Consider the following 27,327-nt stretch of genomic DNA (forward strand, 5'->3'; position numbering starts at 1 on the left):
ATTGTCATGCAATGACTAATGATGAAATGATCAAGTTACAACAAAATGAGGTTTTATTCTCAAAAAGATTAGATAGAATCAAAATATTTTTATTATGATACTGGCGGGCCGCATAAAAATGACGTACGGGCTGCATGTGGCCCCCGGGCCGCGGGTTGAGTAGCCCTGTGATAAATGAACATGTAAAACATGAAATTATTCCTGTGTTGACCAAAATATAACAAGAATCATTATTTTAAAACCAAAATGATGAAATATTGCATTAAACACGTAATAATAGGGATCATTTTTTGATCATGTTTACTTTTTTTGACATAGGCCTATTTAAAATATGTTTTTTGATCAAATGTTTATTACAAGTGATAAATGGACATGTCAAACATGATTAAATCTTTTGTTGACCAAAATACCATAAAAATCATCATCTTCAACCGAAATGAAAGAAATTTCTTTGGTTTACAGCATAAAACGCATTCATTCCAATTGGGGTCATTTTTGAGTGAGCCATGCATCTAAAGGTTAAGTAAATTGAGGTATCGCACACGTTCACGCTGTACGTAAAAACAGCAAAACACAATCCCGTCACCCAACTTAACCTCCAGGGAAGGGTGGATAAGGACAACAGAACAAATTTAGGGTGTGGAAAGAACTTGCACTTCTTCTTTTTTTCCCCCCCTCAAGATACACTGTGCATGTTTGGTGGTATCTGCAGAATTATAATTTTGATTAATGGTTTTATCTAGTCAACCGTTTTAGGGCTGGGTCCCTACTTTTTGGCAGCAAAACACAAGTTGGCATAAAGCTCATACGCGCTGATATTTATCTGTGTCACCCAGTGTAGCACCACCCACAGGATATGAGCTGTTTATCCTACACTCACTTAAGGGATCAAGGTCCGAACCAGAACTTACTTCCAATGGTCTGAGCATTAAAGCCTGCCATTACGCGATACTCGTAAAGCCCACTTTTCTTGTTGTCGTGGAGCACAGCAGTCGTGCAAAAGAAATTCCTGAGCGCTCAACTCATCTTTCTGCAGAGGAGACCCGCAGCCCTCCACAGCGATGATACCCAGGATTGCATTTTGCTCTCACTCCCTTCGGACGAATGATTTTTTTTCCAGAGCCCTGAAAGTTTTGCACAGACCATGGAGGCACCATCCAGCTTTACTTGTCCCAGCAAATCGGTGAGTTGCAAATGCACTATCATATTCATAATGGTTAGAAGAATTAATCACACCCTCTGATGTGTGTTTGTGTTTTTGTATGACTCAGAAGTTCCCACTCTGCGCCTTGAAAAACACATTTTTGAGATGCCACCAGATAAGGTGTTGTTGCTTGTTGCTTGCTTAAATATCAGAATTTGCTGGAGCAGGAGAGCCAGTGGCTTTACAATCAAAATGCAACCATATGTGTCAGTTATTATGCAATCACCTATTGACTCTCAGTCCAGTAGGTTTTCTTTTAGTGTTATGAATTGACGACCTTTTACCTGGAAATGTCTTTCCCCAGTCACCACAGTCCTGCTGCTTTAATGTTCAATCAGTGATCAGATTTGTAATGAAACAGGCTGACAATGATTTTTCTGTGATGCCAATTTATTTTGGCGAATCATCACTGGAACATGGAAACTCAGTCAAGTCACTGCATCAGCTGCACTGGTGTACTATCACTTCTCTGATAGGCTACACTGTTAGTTGGCTGTCTGCTTTAAGAGTTAGAATAATACCCTATAAGTCATTGCACATTTGCAGTCAGTATAGGACCAGTATAGGACACTAATGTAACAAGCCTACTGAACAATACTAGGCCCAGGCAGTAAGTTCACGTCCATTTTCAAATTCTGAGCAGGCTCCATCTTTTACTGTGATATGGCGCCCTGGAGGTTGGCCTGCTGCTACAAATGGAGCGAGCTGGACATTTCCTGCTGATGTTTTAGGGAGAGCAATTATGGTGGCTCGCCTCTGTTCCAGGACTGATAAAGTGTTTCTGATGACAAAATTCAGTCATGATACCCCCATCTCCCAGATGTCACGCTGGCTGAGTTTCCTCTTTTCCAGGCTCTCCTTGTTAGTCCACTGAGCCTCGGCGTGTGGCTCTGCCTCCTCCACCATGAGCCGTCTGCTCTGCACTGATGTTGCCTTGTGCCCTGTTGCCACATGGGCAGCCACTGTTGGAATGACAGTATCTTCAGATCTTCAGCCAGGGGTGTCAAACTGGTGCCATGGAGGGCTGAGAGGCTGCAGGTTTTCATTCCAACCGAAAACTCCACCAGGTGATTTCACTGATTAGTCCCTGCTCTCTGCTTGGAGGTGGGGTAATCAGTGAAATCACCTGCTGGAGTTTTCGGTTGGAATGAAAACCTGCAGCCGCTCGGCCCTCCATGGCACCAGTTTGACACCCCTGGCTTAAGCATTTAAGTCTAAACCACTATTTCATGTGTGCTGATCACTCACTCCAACTTTTCATTACACTCATTTTCATTCAACTATTGGAGCAATTTCTTTAATTAAAAAAATGTGCAACTTTGTGTTACAAATTCATTGATTCTCATTAAATTTTGAATGTTTCTTACTGAATTTATGAAATCATATTCATCCACCATGATTGGACACACTAAATTGTAAAAAACAGAATTCAGAAAAATTAAAACAGAAGACAGAATTTGGGGGAAAAAAAGAAACAAAATTTGGAAAAGATTAAAACGGATTTCTGGATCCTGGAAATAGTGTTTCACCAGATTTGTTACTGTTGCAGACACCTGAAAGAATTCAAAAGCAGCCGACAGTCACAGGCTGATCCTCACAGACTACACACAGACTTTTTCCTTCACAGTCTGCTGGTTTGTTTGTAAGGCAACCCAAGAATTCTGCTATGCCATATTTTGGTTTGACATATCAATGAAATGGTTTCGTTTAAACTAACCTCTTCTACTGAAATGCAGCTTGCCCTAGGGGCAGGGCTGCAGGGCTGTTATCTGACCTATGTAGGCTTTCCTCCACAGTCTCTACTGCACGATTGCTTGTGGCAGCAGAGATAGTGAACAGGTTGGACAAGTTTTCATTCAGCTGCAGATTTCTGAAGATGTATTTTCTTCTTTGCTCCATGTTTTCTGTTCTTATTTTGCGTCTCCATTATCTTAGCTTTTGCAATAGTGCTTGCTGCTAACCTCCCTGCACAAATGTGTCTGAGTGAGGAACAGCTGCCTCAGAAAAGTCTACTATTAGCTGCAAAGTTTGAAAAAAAAAAAAAAAAAAAGTCAGCCACAGGAGCTTGAGGCCCAGAAGGTTTTTTTCCCGGTACCCCAGATGGCCAGCCTTGACTGATTGACCCTCAACTAAAAAAAGTTGCTGTGACAACTTACCATTGTAGGCATTTTATAGGCTATTGGAAAATAAAGATAGACAAAGCTGCACAATAGTATATCAGCATTAAACTGATAAGACTGGTTTCTGGCTGTGAAAACCAATATGTTTGTTTGCCCAAACCTTTTTCTGCTCAACAAAGGGTGAGATCACATTACCACAGTACCATGTCTGTCTTTCTTTCTTCCCATGAGAGACTGAAACTAACTACAAACCAGGAGGCCATACTTTGCAGTTTTCTTTGCCCTTATACAACCACAACTTTACCCCCATCTGGGCCCACCAAAACCTGACCCTCCTACAAGGAAGTTCAGCACTCTCCCTTTTGGAACAAAGGCCACAGTGAAATCCCAAATAGATTCAAGATTAATTTATGGCTTCTCCGAGGAACTCAAACAGTTCAACAAATCTGGCTGGAAAAACCTTTAGAAGTTATACCAAAAGAAGAAGTTTTAACAAAAGGACTCCACAGCTTAGGAAACAATGTGATGAAACAGGCATGGATTTAGTTTGATGTGCAAACTGCATGCAGGCACTTTGGCAATCCAGTAGATCTTAATCCATTACAGTATGTTTAAGGATTACAGTGAACTGCATTAAACTTGTAATGTGCAGTTTCTTGTGTTTCCTCTCAATCTTGTTGAATACGTTTCCTTACCTCAGTAGACATTTGTGTGTGGATCATGCAGCAGTGGAAAGAGTGTGTGAGTGGACCAGCAGCTGTTTGTGTGTGGATTAGCAGCGACCTGAGTGTGGTTCTGTAGGTATCGGTTTGAAAGTGCAAAATTAGTCTCAAAATAAAATACTGAATAAAGGCGAAGTCTCACAATTGCCTCAATTAATGCATGTCTCACTCAATCTGCAAATGCAAATCCAGCACCTCATAGGTCAGTTTTACATTTGCAAATATGGACCATGGAGGGATACATTTGTTTTGTCACATACAAATCATCAGGTATTTGGGCAAAAAAAGAAAACATGTATTTGTATAAATCGTTTCACATTTATTTAAATTAAAATCTACAAGACACAAATTGAAATGTATTTGTTTGTGGATAGTAAAATACATTTGTGATTTGCATTTCTTATGTGTGATTTAAGATACATGCATTTGTCAATATTCAGAGACTAATCTCTCTCCAAATAAAAAATCCAGTACTTTCTGCCATTTTTACTGTACTGTCTTATTGTAATATCTTTATAACGTTCCTATAATATTGCTATAATATTGCAATGGTCACTGGTGAGATGATTGGTGAGATGCTTGTGTAATATTCCTTTAATGTGCTATCGTTCTTTCTGATTTAGGCCTCCCTAGCAGTACTTTGTTTGGTCTGCATTTAATCTACCAGTCTTTGCTAAAAATCTCACTGCTCTTAATATTTTCCCTGTTTCCATTCAGTGGCATCCATGTGGACAGTCCACCTGTCATCCCAGCTCTCACCACCAGTTACGCACACGGCACCTCCTCCACGCCTTTTCTCCACGCCACAGTCGGAGAGATCCTGCAGCAAACTGTGGAGCGCTGGCCCGACAGGGAGGCCATGGCATTTCTACAGGATGGAGTCCGCAAGACCTTTGCACAGTTTCAGCAGGAAGTAGGTGAAATGTCAAGTGCGGGGTTATCTGATGAAGGTCCAACATGCCACAATGCTACATTTTAACCAAGAACGTGTCATGGCACCATGTAGGTGGCGAACATGAATAAACCTAACTGAACAAAAAAATGCAGGCAAAGCCATCAACAGCAGAAGCAATGATGGAGACAATAGCATAAAGACTGACTCGGATTAAAATGGCAGAGAAGCACTATAACACTACCATAGCTACCACTAGCCTGGCAACCAAAAAATTGCAGCCATGTTTGACTGTTTTTTATGATAAGAAGATAAGATGAAGAGATAGGGGAGGTGTTTGTGAGGCATTGTTTAAAGAAGTAAAATACAAAACTCATTAGTATGTTGTATGAGTCCATTTGTGGGGCATAATCCTCTTTTTGGCAACATCAGCACAAGCTGCATGCGAGTAGACCATACAGCCATATAAAATAATATGGGCTGGCTGCCTCACCTTTTTATTCTACTGCAAAATAAATGTCAGCAACCAGAAATATCACCTTCTGGATTTCCATCAATGTCACCGAACTTAACTGACTAGCTGCTAGAGCCTCCTCCTAACTGGCAGCAAATATTTACTGTGAATAAAGGTGCAGTCATCGTTTCAAACATAAATGTTGTCTTTATTTATGCTATAAATTAGAATTTTATTTGAATATTGGTCTCAGTCCCTGTGATGGAGAATACAGTATCATTACTTACTGTTTAAAGGCAGACTATGCAGTCTCAATGGGGAGGGCATCCTACTTTGTTATGATGAGGTAAAGAATGATGGATGCCATTTCCATCTCTATTAAACTACTCTACTACTCTAAATTGAGAAAACTGAATTTCAGTTGAGAGAACTGAGTTTTGAGATTATATGTAAAAGTAAATTTCAACAATAATTGCATTCAGTTTCAAGCAACTGCATGAAAGTTCAGTACAAGCATAGCAAACTCATGCAGCTAGGCTCTGCTGGCACTTATGTCTTTCCATTAACATTTTGTTTTTGGCAGGAAAGAAAAATCCCGTTCACTTATTAGTCAGCAAGTTGGCTATAGATCAGCATACAAGCTGATAAACCATGAGACATATTAACAGGCTCTGATGTATTACCTTTTGCTACTGTCTAATCATACTATAATTAGAAATAAGGGGAGGGCTTTGATTTTGAAGGTTAGATAATATCATGCAAGCAGCAACTTTCACCCAGTGACTTCAAAACTCCATATGGACACGAGGGCAGAGATCAAACAAGCACCGAGGGTTAATGTTATATCATACAGTGACAACATTAACCCAGTGCAGCATGAGTGTGAGCAAACAGTGTTAAGGTTATCTGTATCATAAAACCTTATCAAATATCTGAAAATGTAACTGATAACTGGAGGGGCTAACTGATTCCACAGGAATTAACTTAACTTAACTTAGCTGAACAAGATGGGTAATCTCAGATTAAGGTAATAGGTGGTGGAAAGAGTACTAGAAATTGTTACTCATTTAGATATATAGTTACTTTGCTGATGTTGCACTTACAATGTTGCACTACATCTTAGAAACATTAACTTTGTTAGATGTAATCGTTTCCATGCATTTCTAAAAGGGGCGAGAGTACAGTACTTAAGCAAAAATGTACTTAAGTAAAAGCAAAATTACTGACTTTAAAAAATACTCCAAAAAGTACAAAAGTGCACAGTAAAGCTACTCAACTGCAGCGTCCTGAATAAATGTAACTGGGTACTGTGACCGCTGCTCAGCTGAAACTCAGCATTCACCTTAAGGCCAGCAGCCACTCCTGACTTCTCTCTTCAATGTGTCTCAGTTTCTGATTTTTCTGCAGGCCTGTCCAGAGAGCAGCACCAGTTCTTTTGTTTCAAATAGATGGTGTCCTGTGCAGTCACTGAACAGTTACTTGAACTTTGAAGCCTATTGTCTATTTTTATACATGTTTCATAGTGTCACTGTTACATTGCGTACACTATCTCCGTTGTCATTGATTACAGCTCATGGCATTTTTATGAATGTTTTGTTTATTTTACTTTTATCACTATGTCAGGGAACCCACCATACCTTTATTGTTATTAGCATTACATGTCCTAGTCCTTTCCTCAGAGGCTTTTTTTGAAACAAAAGTAAAAGTCTCAAAAATGGTGTGTGTTCTGCTGTCTCATCATCCCAGTCCTTTACCTGTGAATTATGTTACAGTGTTAGACTTTGTCCTCGGCCGGCAGGGTTAGGTAATGACGCTACAGTGCATGTGACAGGGTGGAGACAGCCTCATTACAAAAATAGTAACTGTTATTAGTTACTATTGCACACACACTGATCATGTTACAGATTTTATTTTAAAGATGATTAGTCAGAGAGAGTTTGTTTGGGTGTAATCTCACACACAAGAAAGAAAGAAACATGTGGAAACCAAATGAAGTACAAGCCACAAAACAACATGTTGAAACTTGACAGTCCTGTGGCTGGGCCTGTCCTAACAGGCCCAGCCACCACTGACTGGAGACGGGGAAAACCTCAAAAATTACTTTATAAGGAAAAGAAAAGATAGAAACTGTTGGGCGGGCCAGTTCTAAGAAGGAAGCCCTACCAGGACAACCAAGTGTGCAGTTTGTGCCAGGACAAAACAATAAAACAGACAGTAACCTGGACAAATGCAATGAGATAAGAAGGCAGATAAGACAGAGAAAATGATCAAGCAGAAATAGGGGACTTTGGCCAAATCAGCTCATCACACCTGTGCACTGCCAGGTAAAACTGCTGCATGCGACAGGTGTCTAATGATGAAGAGGACAAAATGGATGGACAAACCAAAAAGCAGTCCGAGTCTTGATTCCCAATGTATAGTCTTTATATAACAATAATAATATAGTCTTCACTTTAATCTACATAGTGCACCTTTAACAACTCTATTCAAGTTACATCCGGTAAATTGAATTATTTATTTGTAGCAATCAATAATAGCAAACAAATAGTTATGGATTTTGATAGAAAGGTAATGCAACAGTAACTTGAACAGTGGGAAAACAAGTATTAATAATAAAAACAAATAAAATATAAGGTCATAAAATAGAAGACCTAAGCAAACCTTATGTAGAATTAAAAGCAAAGGAGAAAAGTTGGGATTTGAGTTGTGATTTAAAGGGAGGGAGTGGGACCTAAAGGAGAAAAGCAGCTTGTTCCACGACCTCAGCTGGCTACAGAGAGGACCAAGATCATAGGCCAGGTGTCAGCCATGACATCAGTAGCGTTACAGAGTTGGAGCGAGGTTACAGTCATCAGATGTGCTCATGCGGTTCCCGTGTCTCGACGTGTTCTGCAGGTCGACCAGGCTGCAGCCGGGCTGTTGGCCCTCGGGCTGAAGAAAGGAGACCGACTCGGCATGTGGGGCCCCAACACTTATGAATGGATCCTGTTCCAGTTTGCCACAGCAAAAGCTGGTATTATATTGGTGAGAACACGATCATCCAGTGGGGAACAGGCTGCTGTTCTCTTGTTAACAATTTGTCCCTGCATGCACTTTTGCTTCTCATCAAAAAGGATAAAATCTGAGTATCGCACAAAATAAAGTCAGTCAGGTTTTAGTCTCTTCTTTACAAGCTTCTAACTTTTACTTTTGCATCACCCGACAGGTGTCTCTGAACCCCGCTTACCAGGCACGGGAGGTGGAATTTGCATTACAGAAGGTGAGTCATAGCACTTATAATATGGCTGTGGTGACATGTATCACTTTCTGAAGGATGAACATGATGGACTCTGCTCTTTTCTTTGCAGGTGGGATGTAAAGCAGTCGTATGCCCGACACAGTTTAAGACTCAGAAATACTGCGACATGCTGAGACAAATATGTCCAGAGATAGAGTCCTCCAGCCCAGGTGGCATCAAGAGCTCGAGGTACTGCTGCTGGTGTTCGATCGCTGGTATTTATAAAATGCAAAACACAAATGTTATTTCTTCATATGTTCAGGTTTGCCATTCATAATTAGGCCACATCCAGTAATAGTATACACTGTGATGTACCGAGACAGATGGAGATAAAGGTGTCTGATATATATTTATTGTGTTTTCTCTCAGACTGCCGGAGTTAACGTCTGTGATTGTCATAGATATTCGACAACCAGGAATGTTTCATCTCGATGATGTGATGCAGGCGGGAAGCAGCCAGTACAAGCAGCAGCTCCAGGATCTGCAGAGGAAGCTCTCATGTGACGACCCTATAAACATCCAGTTTACATCGGTAACGGCTGCTGATTCAAAAATAACACTGAGCAGTCCTGATGGAGATTACTCACACTTGACCTTGTTTAGTATTCAGGTTGCAGGTTGCCCTTTTTGGCCAGATTTGCTCAGGCAGCAAAAAAAATCTAACTGCCAGCTAACATGTGCCGATCTTGTGAGGCCTCTTTCCCGCTCAGTATCTGATTTTGAATGCAGGAAATCCTTCAGTTTTTGATGTTCACCGTGTTTAGACAGCAGTGAATGAAAAAACATCTAACCTGAGTCTCCAGGACAAACTTCCACCAGTGGGACGATATTTTGTGCCTTTCTTAGTTCAGCAATTTACACTTAGCATCTGTTCTCAGGGCACAACAGGAGCTCCGAAGGGTGCCACACTATCTCACCACAACATTGTCAATAATGCCTACTATGTTGGCAACCGAATTGGCTATCCCTGGCGGGTGAGTGACAACGCAAGCATTAAGACATCATGTATTATTGCAGTATGCCCTCATGAAGTTTTGAGTAATGATTAATAAATGCTGTACCAATATTTGAGCTCAGAATGTTTCGTGAGGTAGAAAGTTCTCAACGTGACTTTAAACATCTTTGTTTAATCCCATGTAAAGAATTTGTACACACAGGCTCACACATACACACATGCATCTTACTCTTTCAGGCAGAAAGTAAAATCGAATGCTTGCACTCAAATAACTCAGTCCCCTGGTGCAGTCCACAATAATCGACGCTTTCCTCTGAAGATCTGCTTTTGTCCCGCAGCCCCACCCGCGCATCTGTCTGCCCGTGCCTTTGTACCACTGCTTCGGCTCCGTGGGCGGTGGCATATGTATGGCCGTGCACGGCATCTCCATTGTCTTTCCCTCTGCTGGGTATGATGGACGGGCCAACCTGGCAGCTCTGGAGAGTGAAAGGTAACGTCATTGGCCAGTATGTACAAAACGCCTTTGAAGGTTCCTTAAATTTGCTCTCAAGAAAAAGTAAAAGTCGTGGCTAAGACTCTTGTGTAAACAATATAAAATATGCTCTTCATGACAGCATCAAACACTGGCAGCTGCAGTGTCTGTTGGCATTATAGCTAGGTAATTGTATAAAAGCTTTTTGAACGTAAATACCCCGTTGCAAAGTGTAGAATATTTGTAATAACCCAGTCATTGTCAGCGTAAGAGTAGCACTGTATTTTGAGGCTTAGTGAAACAGAGCCAAGGTAAACTAGAAACCGCCTGGCTTTTGTTATGGGAGCTGATTTGAATTGAAGCTTATTTCAAAACAAAGCAAATTCAGTCAATTTATCTGAAGGAAGCGATTTTTTTTAGATATCAGAGGTTAGGCATCACACAAATGCAACACATATGAGCCAGGCTAAAGAACTATCAGAGTCTATATCCGGGTCTAATTTGCATGCTGTTTCACTCTTGAAAGAGTGGAATGATAAGGATCTTTCAGAAACTTTCTGCATACTTTGGCTCCATTTGCCCTCTGGTTTCACTTGTGTATATATTTGACTCCCTGTGGCTAAAGAGATTCAGATCTCATACCTTGTTGTAATAGGATCTAATCAAACGGTGCCTTATTTATTCTGAGTTTTATTGTTTAGATAAACCCCATGGCAGCTGTCTCTTCCTTGGCTAGTGTTCAAGTCGCATGAATCCTCTGGCATGAATACAGAGTGTCTGTTTTATTGTTTTTCAAGAGAAAGTCATGTTTCTGGATTAATAACCATTTCAGTGCCAGTCACTAAGATGACACAGTGCACATCAAGTATTTTTGCACATTAAATGGACGGAATGCATGGGCAGGCATAAGGAAAATAAAATCTAATTATCTGAATGTCTGCTAAATGAAAGTATTGGGTCTTGAAGAGGCTGAGGGTCAGAGAAGTGACTGTCTGCTCAGGGATGAAGGCAGTGGACACAAGACCTGCCTCTCTGAGGACGAATGAAAACACAGATGCGTCTTCAAGTGGTAACTGCAAGATTGCAAAAGGTCTTCATGAGGCAGAAACCAAAAAAAAGTATTTTCACACAGATCTATGGAGTCATGTGACCAGATGGAATGTATGGAATGTCTGAACGAGTGCTGCAGAGGTTGCTCCAATGAAAACTGTTGAAATAAAAAAAATATTTAGTGGACAAAATGTGCCGAAATAGTCATAGTACATGCAAACATTTATGTATATCAAAGCGCACTGAACAACACAGCTTCAAAGTAGTGTATTTCACAACAGACTGCATTTCACAACAGACCTGGCAGCATGCAGCCTCCAGCGTTGCTGTGGCAACACCAAAGGGACAAACACCATTGAGATCTGTTGAAATGGAAAACACCACAATAACTAATGACTGTGGTTGTGGCTACTACAACCCAGACATTATGTAATGTGAAGTTAGTGACCTGCAACCAGCCAAAAGGATGACACAGACAGAGGATGTATTGTTGGTGAAGGCAGCTCTCCTTACTGCTGTTCAGGACAAAGTTTTTATTTTCACTCTTAAGTTCTGCTTTGTCACTTCCTGCGGGAAAAGGAGATTTCCTGCAATTGTGTAAGGACAAGACTTTGCCTTGTGTGACTTTAAAGTGAAGAGTAAGCATGATTGTGGGAAGTGGATAGCAGATGTTTACACCACATGTGGGAAACTCTGAGTTGATAATCTACATGCTGTTTGAGTAAACTGACCCCTTGCTGAACAGTCAGTGTTTGTCCAACAGTGGGCTTAAGGTGATAAGACAAATGCAGGAAATTTGTGGCCACTTTGAATGAATGCCCTGTGTGTTTTACACCTTATATATTACTCAAAGATAGAATATGCTGTTTACTAAATTACAAATTCTGCTATATGTTTTCTGGACCTTAGGTACACACACTAACTGAAACATGATTTTAGTGATTTGGAACAATGAATGCCATGGAATATAATATGGGATGCAGCAAAAAAAAAAAAAAAAAATCAATAAAAAAGTAAAATTAAAAAAATTAAAATAAAAAAGAGATATGATCATATATATCAGTAAGAAGATTTTAGAATAGAAAACTAAATGAAACTACAACCTAAAACTATATGCAAATATTTGCAACTAAATTTACAACTAAATGCACATATTCAGACTTAATTCACATAATGCACATACTTTTGATACAACTTCATACATATTATAGTATTTTCCTATTACTGGATGCATTTTTGAAGCAGTTGTTTGCAACATGTAACAAGATACAGTACATTCTGATGCATTTTTGCCATTGTCTTCATTCTCAAACTACAGGTGCACTGTCATCTATGGCACTCCTACCATGTTCGTGGATATGCTGAACCAGCCCGACTTGGCCAAATATGATTTGTCCTCAGTGGAGGCAGGTGAGAGACAAGCTGATCTGCTGCCTCTGCGTGAACATGCTTCAACAGATTAGATAGCAACATGCATGCAAACACACAGATCCAACAGGACCGTTGCATATTGTATACTGTCATGTACACTGTTCTCTTTCAAACAAAGGGATTGTGCATTTTCATGATTTTCAGGCTTTACATTCTCTGCTGATTTTGTCTAAGAAAACATCCATAAGTTTGCCAGCCAGAATAGTTTAGTAAATTATAGCTGCTGCGCAGCAACGGTCAGGGCCGGGCAATTTTAGGCAATTCTGAGCAACAAGTGGAGAATGGGAACATGAAAAGAAAGGTGGCATTTTAATGTGCATTTTGCATCAGTTGAGGCTTGAACTCACAGTTTCTGGCATGCGGGACAATGCTCTATTTCACTGAGCTAATTGGCAAGTGTCAACTCATTTGAGGCTTCACAAATTGGCTAAGCCAGTCACATGACAGTAGCCGCCTATGCATGGAAAGGCAGATTTCAAACCACTGTAGAAAAAAAAAAAATCAGTCATCAAGACAAAAATCTGACAATGATGATCTGGCATGGGACTGGACCTTTGTGCAAAGTTTGGTGAGTTTTCGCACATGGGAATGTTGCACAAGCTGAGGCTTGAACTCACAATCTTCAACACCGAGGACTGGCCTCTATCTCACTAAGCTAAAGTAACACATGCAGCTTCACAAACTGACTGAGCCAATCACTGACGTGCAGGACAGCAGCCATCCATGCATGGAAAGCAGATTTTAAACAGCTGTCAAAAATTCAGTTATTAAGACAAAAATCTGAAAATACACATATTGCATCTAGACAACATGGAGATGTTGATCATTTGTTTTTAATAATGATTGATTTGCTCCATAAGTGAAAAACTGATGTTTAAAAATGCCATTCTTGCATTGACTCCAATTGTTCACGAGAGCAAAATTCAAAATGCTGTCAGAAATTTAGTTTTTGAGATACAGTTCTGAAATTTGCCACACATCATCTACCATGACTCCAAAATTTTGTCCATTTTTTCATGAACATTGAAGATTTATTTACCAAGAATTTGCAAGTGTATGTTTATAGTACCGTTTACAGTGAAACATTTTGATGCACTATAGGCTCAATTTTTGATAAATCAAAAATCTGTGTGGATCGTTGGTGTAGGACAGTCTGTAGATGCTCTGTAGCAAGTTTGGTGACATTTGAGCAAAAATTGTGGGAGGAGATAGGTTTAATAAGTTTTACAGTTTTTGAAAAAAATAGAGTGATGGACTTCATAATTTGCAATAGGTTTAAGTGCACAAAAGTTTCTTCAGTATTGGGGCTACATTTTGGTGAAAGTTGCAAAGCTATAGCACATATGGTTGATTTGTTATGAATTTTCAAAGTTTTGAACTTTAAAGGCTTGCTATAGCGCCACCATCAGGACTATTGCCTTGTGTTTGCATCTGAGGTAATCTGGCATGGGACTGGACCTTTGTGCAAAATTTGGTGATTTTTCGTGCATGGAAAGTAGGACTTCCTCAGAAGAAAGAAAGAAGAAGAAGAAGAACACACCGGAATATAAGAGGGTCCTGGCAGCTTAGGCTGCCCGGCCCCTAATAATAGTTGTGATCTCACCTTTTTTATTCTCTTTCTTTATTGTAGGTATCATGGCAGGTTCCCCTTGTCCTCCAGAAGTTGTGAGGAAGGTAATTCAGACCATGGGCGTCAAAGGACTAACCGTGAGTCCTGTTTCTCTTAAATATTACATACGTATTCATATTTTTAGATGCAAAGCCTCTGTGAGCTGTAGGTGAAACTCACCTATTCATTCACTCATGCATTTAATTATTAATCTATTCATTTTTTATTCACTCATTTATTTATTTGTTTATTCATTTATTTATTTATTTATTTTTCTTTTTTATGACAATGGCATAACTGTGTTACACAGCACAAAGGTTATTTTGTGAGGGTCTTCCTTTTTCTAGAAATGATTGAGCTGTTTTGGTTGCTTTATTTGTTATTAAAAGCTTTATTGATAATAAAGTATGCCTAGTCATTCATTTTCATTAAGGGATATACAAGTTTCACTTATTTGCGGGTCTGTATTCATGTTCATGTTGTCTCCTGATGGTTCCTGAATTTTCAGCTGGGCTATTACAGCTTATTTTCAAAAAGCCTATGACAATGTCCAAACGTTGTTGCTTACAGTGCATGCTGGGTCTGCCAGCATGTAAATACCTAGGACATACAATATAAGACAATATCTGCCAAACAAAGTATGTAGGCTGTAGAACATGGGTGCAAATAAACAATTGGCCTTTGCATCTGTGACAGTGTGCATCCTTGTTGACTTCAGAAACCTTTGTATCAGCTTCATACTCACCTCTCAACTTTGACCAAACATAGATATTTTTCAGATGTGATATTGTAAGATGCAGTTTGGCGTTTGCACAGTAGGGGGAGACATGTCCACAGGAGAGCATCATATAAGGTATAGGTAAAACATTTGAAGGATCAGGCATCTTGCAAAGAAGTTGATGATGCATAGAAAGACAAGAAGGCTTAATTTTGTGGAAGTTTATTGGATGTGAGCAGTTACCACTTCCAAAAGTCAAGGAAATATAAAGATATTCAACATACATAAGATATGCGTAAGAGTCAACACTTGTCAGTAACCCTCATATTTTGGTCTGCTGTAATGTGTCACTTTTTCCTCCAATTTAAATCAGTTTTTCAAAGTGGAAATGTTTCATAATTTGTAAGTATTATACAAAGCATTGCACAAAAGGAGAACTGAACAGGCAAAATGACTCATGCTTGTACAAGTTAGTCTTCATTTTAGGCTTAAAAGACAAGACCTCTCAGTCTCTTCTGAAATTCTCAATTGTTGACATTCTTTTCTGTATGAGAATCATCCAAAATCCACTTTTACAGACCTATGGAACATTAAAGAAAAGGCTTCATAGAGAAGAATTGCCCTGAAAAAGGAAACAGGCTGTTTTCATTCCAACTCGATCACCTTGATCTATCAAGCTCACCTACATCTTCAAAGTCTTAGTGTCTTGTAAGCCTCTTAGAGAAATTGTTCTTCAGCTGCCTGTGTTGTGATGTGGAAACCTTTTGTCTGGTTTACGAAGAGAGGGCAGGTCAGGTTGATTTTATGTCTGCGTTGTTTCCGTGGCCATGTTTCTCTGTCTAGGATGTTTTCTCACTCTGAGAGGAAAGTTTGGCAGATGTTACATGAGATGAGCTGAGGGTGACTCGGATTAAACACAAGGAGCTGTGAGAAGTGCTCCATTTGTTCTTTTGTTTTGTCGTGGGCTGGGTTGGGGATGCGGGGTGTTACCATGGCAGCAGGTAGAGGGGTCCTGAGAGGCGAGGGCATAAAGCTGGCATCACAAGGTATACAAGAGAAGGAAAACAAGCATGGCCGCCTGCCTGAGGGACGACTGCGGGGCGTTTGGCAAACTCCTCATCAGTTTGAGAGGGGATGTGTGTTTGTGTGCCCATTTCTGTTTTTGACTGGAGGTGTTATTGTATTGCCAAATGCTTGTTTGTGCAGGTAACTAGCAAAATAAAGGAAACATAAACATGATTTCTTAAAATGGGATGCAAAGCCACTGAGAGCCTTTACAACAGCCTCAGTGTACTTCGATATTAACGTTAGTGCTGATGATGCTGGAAAACACTTTCTGAGGCACGTCTAAAGTATCTCTTGCAGGATCTCATTGTTTTCATGCTTATTAAGGCACAGGACACTTGGTAGATGGGTATATCATAACCTTGCCCCTTTGAAACACTGAATGAATCCAAACCATGTCAAGAAAATGCATCCCCGTCTGTCTTCAGTACACTCTGTAACCTAAATGTGTCCTTTGTTTTGGTGGTTACCTGGATGTTTTCTGTTACCACTTCATACTGTAGCATTCATCTTGTTTACCAATGTTTAACTGAGTCTTTGGCCCGATAAAGCCCTTCAAGTGTGTGTGTTTGTGTATGTGTGTGCGTGTGTGTGTGTCTGTATCAGAGAGGGCATGTGTGTCTACACATGTTTGGGTGTGTTTACAACAACATTTGGCAGATGACTAGATGGACAGTCTTGAAGTAGATTTAGTTAGCGTTGCTTCTTTGCAAAAGTAGCCGGTCACCTGGACAGGCTTCTCCTCGGCGTCTCCTGCAGAAAGACACAAAATCAGCAGCCAAATCAAACAGTCTGCTCTCCAAGCAGAGACCCCATGACCTGTACACAGTGTACTGGACCCCAGGGCCAAAATGGAAAAGTTCAGACAAGGACAGAGGCAAGGAAGGACAGAGAGTTCTGTGGGAAGGAGGAGAAAACCGAAAAAACAAAATCATGCAAAACCGACACTGAACTAATCCAAACCCACTTTCAACCTCAAGTGGTAATGTCTCAATCCAGTGTCCTATTGTAAAAACAAAAATTCCAGCGAGAAAACCTAACAAGATCATCCTGGGAGTTATGGGATGTTTGAAGAAAACAGAGGCTCCAGAGTATAAAATCATATCTCATCTGTCTTTGCTATTTTGCAAAGGCAGTGATTAGCGTGGGTGTCACTTCAAACTGTACCTTAGATGAAAGCTGAGAAGGTCAAGTACTCCCAGTTACATAGATTTGAAAAACATCTGCATTTTGGAAAAAACATTACCTGTCATTTACTGCTAAGATTTCCAAAACTGCAGACAAAATTTGCATTTTCTCAAATGTCACTGATTTAGAAGTCAGGGTTTGTTTAAAACTTTTCTCTGGCAATCTTCTGTCATCAGAAGTCAGTTCATAAGAATATGGCCCAGACTTATCAAATCCATTCATGAGTGCTAAAATATTTTTAGTGCTCAAAGTTGGCAATAAGACAATCAGAGGTTATGTTATTGGTTTTGCAAATGCATAAAGGTTTTTTCAGGCTTTCAGGGCCTCGGTGTTACGAAATCATGCATTTTAGAATGAAATCCATTTGCTGTTATTTCACACCATCCGCCTGTTTTAACAGCAGGTACCTGTTCAGTGGCAGGTACTGTCCATGTTCAGTGACGCGTGCCCTTCTTGGCTCTCTTTGGCTTGCCTCTGCAGCCACTGAAGGCGGTGGTGTCTCTGACTTGCTTGCCTCTGTGCTGCGGTGGAGAGGCACACAGCGCATCTGGACGGTTGCGGCTGTAGTCTATCCACCTGTGGGCAGAAACCAAAAGACGAGGATAAGACTGGTTGTGCTGGCTGCTTCATTTCTCACAGTGTCTGAGGATTAGTCAAGATACTGTAGACAAACAAAATTAGAACGGCTGTTGGTTGGATGTGGTTATACAAATGCCTTTATGTTGCTCTATTTAGATGTCAGATGTGCATTTTCTAAGTATTTCCTCAGTGTATTTAGTGAGTCTCTTACTTCCGCAGAGGGGCAAGCTGGCACGTGCAGCTCCATGGGTTGTTGGAGAGTGTGAGGTTGGTGATGGTACCAAACTCTAGGCTTTTAGGTAAGGACTTAAGCTTGTTGTTATCCAGGTGGAGAGATTTGATTGCTGTTACACCAGTAAATGCACCATCAGAGAACTGGGAAAAGAGAGAAATACATGGAATGTTGATAATTTCATATCAAAAACAATGAGAGATTCTTACTGCGATTTGCCCTCTTAGTTTGGAGTAGCTATGAAATAGGAGCAGTATGCAATAATAGTACGTTTTTTATTCACTTGTGCTTCACATGTCCATGGTGTTATTTTAAAATGGTATGCACCTCAGCACACTGACCCACCAGGACACCTTTACTTTGTATCTGCCAGAAGGCAGACAGTGATGCAGGGCCAGTGTTGCTCTCATCTCAAAGCCTCCTCTCATTCTTACTTCTGCACCAGCACTTATGTAAACACTGGCTGTCACTCCCCTTCTTTTTCGCTTCTCCTTCATATGCATCTGTGAGGCTGCTAAAAGCTTCACAGAGGTGCTAGATGAACTGATCTTCGTTGTGTCAAGTTTCGCCTCTTCCAGGAGGAAGAGGAGGGAGGACACAGGGGCAAGACATGAGAAAGAGGCTGGGCTTTGACGGGCTGACTTATGTAAGTCTGGGAGAGATGAGGCTGTCGAAGCACCTTTTGGAAATTTCCACTGCAAAGCGATGAGAGCACAGAACTTGAGGGTCTGGTATTTTCAAGCAATGGAAGATGGATGACTTCCAGCATGGCCGGGTTGTTTTTGCTCTCTCTTTCTGTCGTCTCCCTCTTCGGGCCGCTCCTCTGCCAGGAAGGCTCGCAAAGGGCCCAATTGTGCATTCACCTGGGGCGATGGCAAGCTAAAAATACTCCTCTTCATGGCCCATGGAACACCCTGCCTCTATTTACCTGTCTCCTAACCCTTCCTGACCTGTTTACAAGACCCTCCTAGCGAGAGGAGAAAACACACCAAGCTGAAAATAACACTTGTGTAATAATTAGACTGGGACATGCTTGGCCATGGGCCAGCAAACAAAAACACCCTAAAAATACCCACATTCAACTGGAAAATGGCTTAATCTCCCAGCCATGTGTGTTGCACTCCCCATCTCCTGCTGCTTCCACCTGGCTCTCACACAGTCACAGCGTGAGAAGGTTGTTATTTTACAATTTTCCCCTCTGGGATGTCTCCGCACTGTGGCACAGGTACACTCAAATATTAGATTAACCTCAAGTATGAAATAAATGTGCACTCTGGAATGTCTGAAGAGTGGTGCAGTATAGTATAGAGCCTATACTGTATACATTCATTACAAAGCTGTGTAAGACCTGGACGGACAAATGGAGGGCTCACAGTTTGCTGTGAAAACATCTGTCTCATGTCTGCTATCTGGGAGCCATTCATGAGGTTTGAATGATGAGGATTGAAATTTGTGGCCAGATAGTTATTGTGTAGTGAGTTGAAAGTCCCTGATGTTTTTGATCTTAGATTTGTAAGGACTCACACTGCTTCCAACTCCACTTCAGTACCTTACAAGAGTACAATGACATATTCAGCCACCACAGATGTTTGCTGAATGCCCAGTGCCTCTCAGCCGCCTCACTCATTCATGATCAATGATCGAAGTTGAAGAGCATAGCCACTAAGTGTGGTGTGTCCTCATGACATGCAAGATATTGACACCATCACCACGTGACATTGTTTGGAATCTGTTACCAAAACATATCTCTATCTATCTATCTGTCTATCTGTCTATCTGTCTATCTGTCTGTCTGTCTGTCTGTCTGTCTGTCTGTCTGTCCACTTACAACTGCCTCAAACTGTACTACAAGAAGGATTGGATTTACTGAACTTAAAGGTGTTTCTAAGAGATTTTTCTACTAGCTGGTCTTCTGTCTTTGCCATGGAAGTTGGCAAGCTCAGAAACCAGGATCAGTGCAGCAAAGGAGTCCATGACTGTTTGCCAACAACCAGAGAGTTGATCCTGCTGGTTTCAGCACATGTGCATCCTGAAGCGTGACACCAAACACATGTGATCTCCTGTGGTTCCCATTTGCAGCCAACGGCTGGACAAATCCACCATAAGGATTGCATTATTTAAGTGCAGGGAAGCAGATGGGGAGAAAGCAGGAGCAAACAAACCAACCAACCCATGCATAAAGATGGTTTCAGCCATAAGCTTCACATAAATCTCAATAGTTATGTAATCTATACTGGTGGCCAGGTCCTGATGTAATTGATGAAATACAACTACTGTAAAGCTGTGCATTAACACCTGCCCCCAGGCATACACATATAACCATAGCACAGAGATTAGAAAAATGACTGCTGGTTAGAGGGAGTTGGCCCTTGGCAAGCCAGTGCATGTAAATATGCTGATGAAATGTAGTGGAGATGGGTTAGCCAAAACCAAAACAAATAAACAAATATAGGACAGGGATATAAAGACCTTTTCATGAGATAAACTGATAATCATGGCTTTGATTAAACTATTTACAAAGCCAGAAAATCTACATTCTTCTATCTGTATTTGATAACCCTGCATCAGTGCCATGAATTCATATCCTGTATTACCCTTATTACAGTTCTGACAGTCTGTTACAACATTGCATTTCCTCAAATGTAACTCATTAGCTGTCTACCCTCTGTCTGACCTTCCCTTCCTCTTCAGTTAGACTCGCTCAAAAAAACACATTGAACACATTTTTATTACATTGAAAACACACAAGAGGCACTTGATCCAGCTTATCTTGCAATTCATGTCATGTACTTTGGTGACTTTTAAGGACACCCAAGCAGTTTAGATAAAATGACATGCCCTAGCATCTAGTTGAGACTGTCAGTCAAAGCACCTCATAGGACTATGTTCAGCTATGTTCATCTAGTAAATACCCAACGAAAACCAAAGACTGACCTTCTCCAGACCCATGTTGTCAAGGTGTAATTTCTCCATGTAACGTCCAAAGCTCTGGAACGCCAAGTCTGGGATGCTCTTCATGGGGTTCCTGCCCAGAGTGAGCTCTTCAACTACACGGAGCTTGCTCATTGCAGCAATAGGATAGGTGGACAGCTTGTTCCTGTCCAGGTGAAGTATGGCAAGGTTCTCCACATCGTCCAGAGAGCCTGGCTGCAAGGTATTCAGCTCATTACCGCTCATGTGCAGCCAGCGTAGGTCTTTGGCCCCTGTGAAGGTGCCTGGCCGCAGGTCACGCAGCTTGTTGTCATTGAGCTGCAGAATAAAGAGGTTGATCATGGGTGAGAAGATGCCCTTGGACAGGTCACTGATCTGGTTCCCATCTAGGTAGAGGTATGTGAGCTCGGTCAGGTCCTCGAAAGCGCCAGGCTTGATGCTGCTGATATCATTGTTGGACAGGTAGAGGTAGATGAGCTTCTTCAGCCCCTTGAAGGCCTGGGATGCAATCTCACGGATCTGGCAATGTTGCAGGTGCAGGGAGATGAGCCCTTTACTCTCGCTGAAGGACCCGGTAGGTAGGTTGCCCAGGTTGTTCCTCTGCAGGTTCAGCAAACGGGTGGCCTCTGACACCCGTGGGATCTTTTTTAGCCCGACGTTGTCGCAGATGACGTGCTGGAGGTCACCATGACAGTGGCACTGGCTGGGGCACTGGCTTGGGGCTCCCCGCACTGCAGGGCCCAGGACCACGAGGCAGGTCCCCAGCAACAACAAGCTCATGCAGCGCATGCTGTCTGGTTCCTTTTTAAAGTGTAAATATCAGTCTATCTGCTGACCTGTCCAGATTGTCTGTCAGGCTGGGCTCTGGTCCCTCAACAGCGGATAAGCACTAGCTGGAAAATCCTGCAGAAAGCCTCTGAGAGAAGGAAAGCTTGAGAAGTGTAAAGGGAAAAGGCAATAGGTGAGCTGGAGGGTGTGTGTGTGCGTGTGTGCCGGTATGGGTGTGTATGTGTGTGTGAGAGAGAGAGACAGACAGAGAGAGGGAGAGCGAGAGCGAGAGAGCAGGAGTGAAAAGGCGTGTGACTGTGGGAAAAGGAGGGCAGTGCAGAGAAACTTCACTTTGGGCTTTTGAGAGCAGGATGGCAAGTCAACAGAACACAGCACTATTTATAACATTTATTTGAGGAAAAAAACTGAGGAGGGCTTTCCAGGGTGTTATGGTGAGAGGTTTGCAAGAGGAAGTCAAGTGTCTGTGAGAGGTTAACCCTACATTAGCAGGAGGACAGCATGGGATTTTTGGCTCCCGGTGTTCGGCCAGAAGTCTGGTTTTGCAGTTTGTAACAACCTGGAGACTGACATATTGACATTTAGCACTTTGTGTGTGAGCAAATTGCAGACAACATCTGGAAATTATTGCTGGACGCACATACCAAGAAACTGACAAAAGAAAGGACCTGAACATGAATTTACATTGTGTTTGATGTTTTATAGATTCATTCCTTCTAATATGTTTAAGCATATGCTGGTTTATTTTAGTTTTGAGGTTATTATAACATCTGAGTTCCTGCTAAACAGGTGAATGTATGTTTAGTGAGGAGGCATGAGTTCAAGTTAGATGTGTGCAAGATCCCAGACATGGCTATTGTTTTTCAGTCTGCGGTGGCACGAAAAGGAGCCACTCCTGTGTAGCCGTTTTATAACCTGTAATAGTCTCCAGATGGTTGGCAAGTGCCGAGATGCTGTTTCAAGTCATAACAATTGAAATGGATACTTTTTTTATCCAAGGAATGAAAGGTTTTGACTCTGTGTTTCATTCCTGTGTACATTCCACCTTTTTACTTGAAAAAAAAAAGAAGTGAGGTGTTATATAATGGCTTTTTGTGGTCAGTTCTGGGAGTTGCTAAGGTGATTTTGGCTATCTAGTTTCAACTGCTGGAGACGGAGCCAGTTATGAGCCACTAAGTTATTTTTTAAAGTATGTCCCTGGCAGGAATGATGTGTGATGAAAAAAAAAAACCCCAAAAAACGTGAATTTGTCGGAGGGCCTTCACATGTCAGATTTCAGACCAAAGCTGGAGTTCACGTTACTTGCTTTGAGTGACAGTGAAAGTGATGGATGGAGAGGCAGAAAGAGGGTACTCCACTCCATCTCAGGGGCCGTGTTGCCTGGCTCAGCTCCTGGGATGCCTTGGCTTCAGGTGGATGCATTTATGAGCTGGATGAACCCACCCAGGATAACTGGAATCTAGAGTTTACTCAACAAATCTAACGTTTTATTGGGAATGTCGTCTTTCCCCTGATTTTCCAGGTGAATATTCTCACCGCCTCCACCCTTAAATCTCCTGCACCTCCTCTCTGTCCAACAGTCTTGACTGCTTTTGCTCCCATGAATTAATTTGCACCTGTTAGCACTAAGCAATATATCATGCACCAAAAGCTTTGGCTTGTGTGGCCACAGATCTGTCTCCTCTCTCTTTAAAGGTTTTCCTAATGCCGACTCACCCATTTGTCTTCCTGTCATCCTGTCCTACCACTCCCTTAGCTCACTGATCAACTCGATTGCCAGTTCTGCACTGTGGGCCAAGTGGGACTTGTCAGCGCAGCATATTTTGTCTATAACACTTATTACTAGGCACATTTAATTTAATTTCAGACTATGCTGAAGTAAAACTATGGATTCAAAAGAGCAACAAAAGAGAAAACCACAAAAAGACATTCTGCGGACATATCTCTCAATAGGTTTACATTTACCAATTATTTTCAATGTGTATTCAAGTAAGATGGTGTACAGAACAATTCACTGTATCCCAGGTCAGCATCTTGCCCACTACAGGTGTGCCAGTTGTCAGAGGGGCACCACATACCTCACTGAGGTCCCAGGCCCAGACTTGCTGAATTAATCCCTCTCTAATTCCTTTGGGCAGCCCATGTGAAGTCTAAGTGGAATCTGCTTTACTCTGAAATTCTCCATTAGACAGTGGAAAAAAGATGACATCTGCATTAGGGTTTGGGGTTTCAGTCCTCTGAGGAAAAGAGCTTTGCATTGAATTTTTGCAATTTAATGACTTGAAAATGAATGTAGTTAAATCCCTGTCATGGTGTCAATCAACCTCCACTACATTCATATCCTAGTACATTCCCAGCTCATAATTTGTTTCTCATTGGTTATTTTCCTAGATTGGCTACGGGACCACAGAGAACAGCCCTGTGACGTTCTTTGGCAACCCCACAGACAACATGGAGAGGAAGTCTGAGACAGTCGGGTACATCATGGACCACCTAGAGGTATCCATCATCCATGTTGTACTGTATAACATGATATATATTATTTATGAATTCAAAAATAGTTGTTTGATGCACCAGTTTATGAGCAAAACCTGCAGCAGCATCGACACGTGTATCTACAATATGAACAACAATGGGTAACATCTTCTGAGGATAGTCCCCTATAATAACAGAATATCAGTGGATATATAAATTAAATACCAACAATAATCCAATAGAATATCAGCAAGCACATATCACAGAATGTCAATAGATATGTCAGTATGTTGTTGAAATATAATAATAATTAGTAGTGGTAGTAGTAGTGTGCTTATTAGTTGTAGCATAAGAACTGTATTTGTTAAAGTGAAAAATTAGGCAAACAAGCAAACAAAAGGTGAATTTTCTGCTTCACAGGCTAAAATAGTAAACCCTACCAGCGGAGAGATTGTGCCGCTGGGGGAGACAGGAGAGATCATGATCAGAGGCTACTGTGTGATGCTGGGATACTGGAATGATGAATCCAAAACATCTGAATGCATCACTAAAGACGGCTGGTACAAGACTGGGTGAGTCAAAAGTTGCACAATGTAGCTGTGACCCACCTGATCAGTACTCTGTAACTCTCTTGCGTGTTTCCTGGCATGTTTAAAGCTAAATTCAGGGCTAGTGCCAGTAACTTTGAACTTGTACTTGCAATACAGTGAACAGGAGCAACAGAAAAGTTGAGTGAATTCTATCTAGATTCATACCCGGGTGAAATAGTGTTTCCGGCTATATTTAATAATTTCTTTGACCTGCTCATATGCCATTTGAGAGAGATTTGCCACGTACTTGTACCAGGACATGTGGACAGCCACAGGAAATAGTTTGAAACACAACTGATTATGATTGATTTTTGAATTACAACAATTAAAAATATAGCCACAAGCATCAATTCACAGGGACCAGGCAGTCTTTGACTTACTGTGACCTTCAGAAGAATTTGAAAACATGCCCCATGCATAAATTACCACATTGTGAGGTTGCCAACCCAGCTGCACCGTTTGGTGACCTTTGCTGTCAAGGTTTCAAAGATCCAGATACTTTTAGAGGTGGAGGATAGAAAGAAAGAATTAATCGGCAAAAGCAAACACAAGAGGGTTCCAGTACTTTGTGCTTGGACCCCTAAAGATATTTAACCCAGGTCTGTGTGGTTTAGATAAGGAAAAGTCCAAATGCCGATGCTGACCATGTTTCCTTGCCGTATATTTATATGCAGTGACATTGGCAGCATGGATGCATGCAGCTACTGTCGCATTGAAGGCAGGATTAAGGACATGATCATCAGAGGAGGGGAGAACATCTACCCAGCCGAGATTGAACAGTTCCTGCACACACACCCGAAAGTCGTGGAGGCGCAGGTGAGGGGCAGTAGCCATATAATCGAGTTCTTATTGTCAACAAGATGAGATCTGTGTATATTTCCAGTATATAGTCCAGTGCACAAAAGCACAAGACTAAATCAGTATAAATTTGACACTCTAATTGCAAGTAATGGTTTGAATAGATTTTAATTTGTAAATGCATGAGGATGTAAAACAAAAAGTTCATAATGTAACAATGCATCACACTAAAAATATGCAAAATGCACAAGGATTGACTCAGTTATTATTGGTTAAATGTATTTTCTACACTACTAATCAACCAGTCCTTATGGTTGTGATCAGTTCAGAAAGCCAGTCAACTCCTCTTGCAGTAATTCAACATATTCGGTTCAGTGATGCTGCTGTTCCTCTGTTGCTGCAGACCTACAGATCTAAATCTCCGTGTCTCTGTGTGTCAGGTGGTTGGAGTGAAGGATGATCGTATGGGAGAGGAGATTTGTGCCTGTATTAAGCTGGTAGAGGGACAGGACTGCACTGAGGAAGAAATCAAAGCTTTCTGCAAGGGCAAGGTGAGACCAGAATGGTTATAAAACTCTCACCATTTACCACATTTCCTGTTTATACTGCCAGAGAGAGACAGTCTGTTACTGTTATATCTAAGTACATGCCATGTCTCCTGTCCAAATCACAGGAGACAACCTCCAGAAAATGTTTTATCTGCCTCTCACACACGTTTTGTATCGCTTACACACAGCTGTGGACTATTACATGCTTGTCATTTTCCAGTAGCATGCTGAGGAAGTCTTGTCTTGTCTGGAATGTCTTTGCATAAAATATTAGCTGGAGTGCAGAGCCTCCAGTCGTGGATTTATGCAACATTTATTGGAGGATTCAGCCACCCAGTTTGGATGGATGCTCTCAGTGTAACTGTCTTCATCTGTTCTCTCCCAGATTGCCCATTTCAAGATTCCTCGCTACATATTATTTGTGAACAGTTACCCGCTCACTGTTACTGCAAAGGTAATGTCCCAAATCAGTTATTTGTCTCATCTAAATTCATGTGCAGCAGTATGCGGTTCTAATAATCACACATATAAATAGCAGAAATTACATAAAGGCTTGCCAGTGGTGTATTTTACTGTGTTTATTGAGATGACATGCTTCCAGAGTGTGATATAAACAAGAGTTATAATAAGAGGCTGCTGTAGTAGCCTGTGATAAATTAGGCAGGGGAGAAGTCTTACGCATAAACACCAGCTCCCCTCTGGTGCTTGTGTTCCTCTCATGGGATGCTGTTTAAAATAATTTACTGTAGACACTGAGTTGTGTTTAAACAGGCCTGCCCCGAATGCCCCCAGACGGGAGGGAAAGGGAACTATTAGCCAGTCTGCACGCATACCAAGTCCTGCAGCTAGAATGATCCAGAAGGGCGGCAGACCTCGCCCCAAAGCAGCGTATCAGAGAAACCACACAAACCAGCCTTTCAATCCTGTATAGACTCCCTTTTAATGATTAGCACATTCAAGCCATACACACACACACAAAAAAAATTGTTTCCATTTCTCAAATTTGGAACATCTTGTACATCAGGGATTCACCTGTTTTGCTCACCATGATCTCATAAGGTTTTTCTTGTGGGATGGTGTCCCTCTGCCCACTAGCAGCACAAGTTTGTCTTCTTTGACCCTTCACTACTGTCATGTAGGACAGGGATTTACAAACTCTTCCTTATTCTGGACCACCAAGTTGACTTTAATTAAGCTGCAGACCCTGTTTGAAGTGGTTTTGCCCTATACG

General features: G+C 41.4%; 2 protein-coding genes across 2 annotated transcripts in view; one reads left to right on the top strand and one right to left on the bottom strand.

The window, feature by feature from the left end:
• Nucleotides 1-27,327, top strand: part of acsf2 (acyl-CoA synthetase family member 2) — a 38,554-nt gene that overhangs the window by 9,757 nt on the left and 1,470 nt on the right. Inside the window, exons 2-16 of the mRNA XM_030078596.1 lie at nucleotides 1,050-1,183; nucleotides 4,764-4,959; nucleotides 8,288-8,416; nucleotides 8,598-8,651; nucleotides 8,740-8,858; nucleotides 9,039-9,201; nucleotides 9,548-9,643; nucleotides 9,963-10,114; nucleotides 12,465-12,556; nucleotides 14,208-14,284; nucleotides 24,077-24,184; nucleotides 24,581-24,732; nucleotides 25,425-25,566; nucleotides 25,989-26,099; nucleotides 26,482-26,550. Of these exons, the coding sequence (XP_029934456.1) occupies nucleotides 1,062-1,183; nucleotides 4,764-4,959; nucleotides 8,288-8,416; nucleotides 8,598-8,651; nucleotides 8,740-8,858; nucleotides 9,039-9,201; nucleotides 9,548-9,643; nucleotides 9,963-10,114; nucleotides 12,465-12,556; nucleotides 14,208-14,284; nucleotides 24,077-24,184; nucleotides 24,581-24,732; nucleotides 25,425-25,566; nucleotides 25,989-26,099; nucleotides 26,482-26,550 (1,782 nt within the window). The 5' untranslated portion in view covers nucleotides 1,050-1,061. The remainder of the gene's footprint in view (nucleotides 1-1,049; nucleotides 1,184-4,763; nucleotides 4,960-8,287; nucleotides 8,417-8,597; nucleotides 8,652-8,739; nucleotides 8,859-9,038; nucleotides 9,202-9,547; nucleotides 9,644-9,962; nucleotides 10,115-12,464; nucleotides 12,557-14,207; nucleotides 14,285-24,076; nucleotides 24,185-24,580; nucleotides 24,733-25,424; nucleotides 25,567-25,988; nucleotides 26,100-26,481; nucleotides 26,551-27,327) is intronic.
• On the bottom strand, nucleotides 16,215-22,165 carry chad (chondroadherin). Its single transcript, XM_030078607.1, has 4 exons — nucleotides 20,903-22,165; nucleotides 17,948-18,111; nucleotides 17,565-17,733; nucleotides 16,215-16,722 (listed from the first exon to the last, which is right to left on the bottom strand). The coding sequence occupies exons 1-3, from the start codon at nucleotides 21,686-21,688 to the stop codon at nucleotides 17,592-17,594; spliced, it is 1,092 nt and encodes a 363-aa protein (XP_029934467.1). The 5' UTR covers nucleotides 21,689-22,165; the 3' UTR covers nucleotides 16,215-16,722; nucleotides 17,565-17,591.

The sequence above is a fragment of the Myripristis murdjan genome, chromosome 19 (genome assembly GCF_902150065.1).
Source record: "Myripristis murdjan chromosome 19, fMyrMur1.1, whole genome shotgun sequence".
Classification (NCBI taxonomy): Eukaryota; Metazoa; Chordata; class Actinopteri; order Holocentriformes; family Holocentridae; genus Myripristis; species Myripristis murdjan.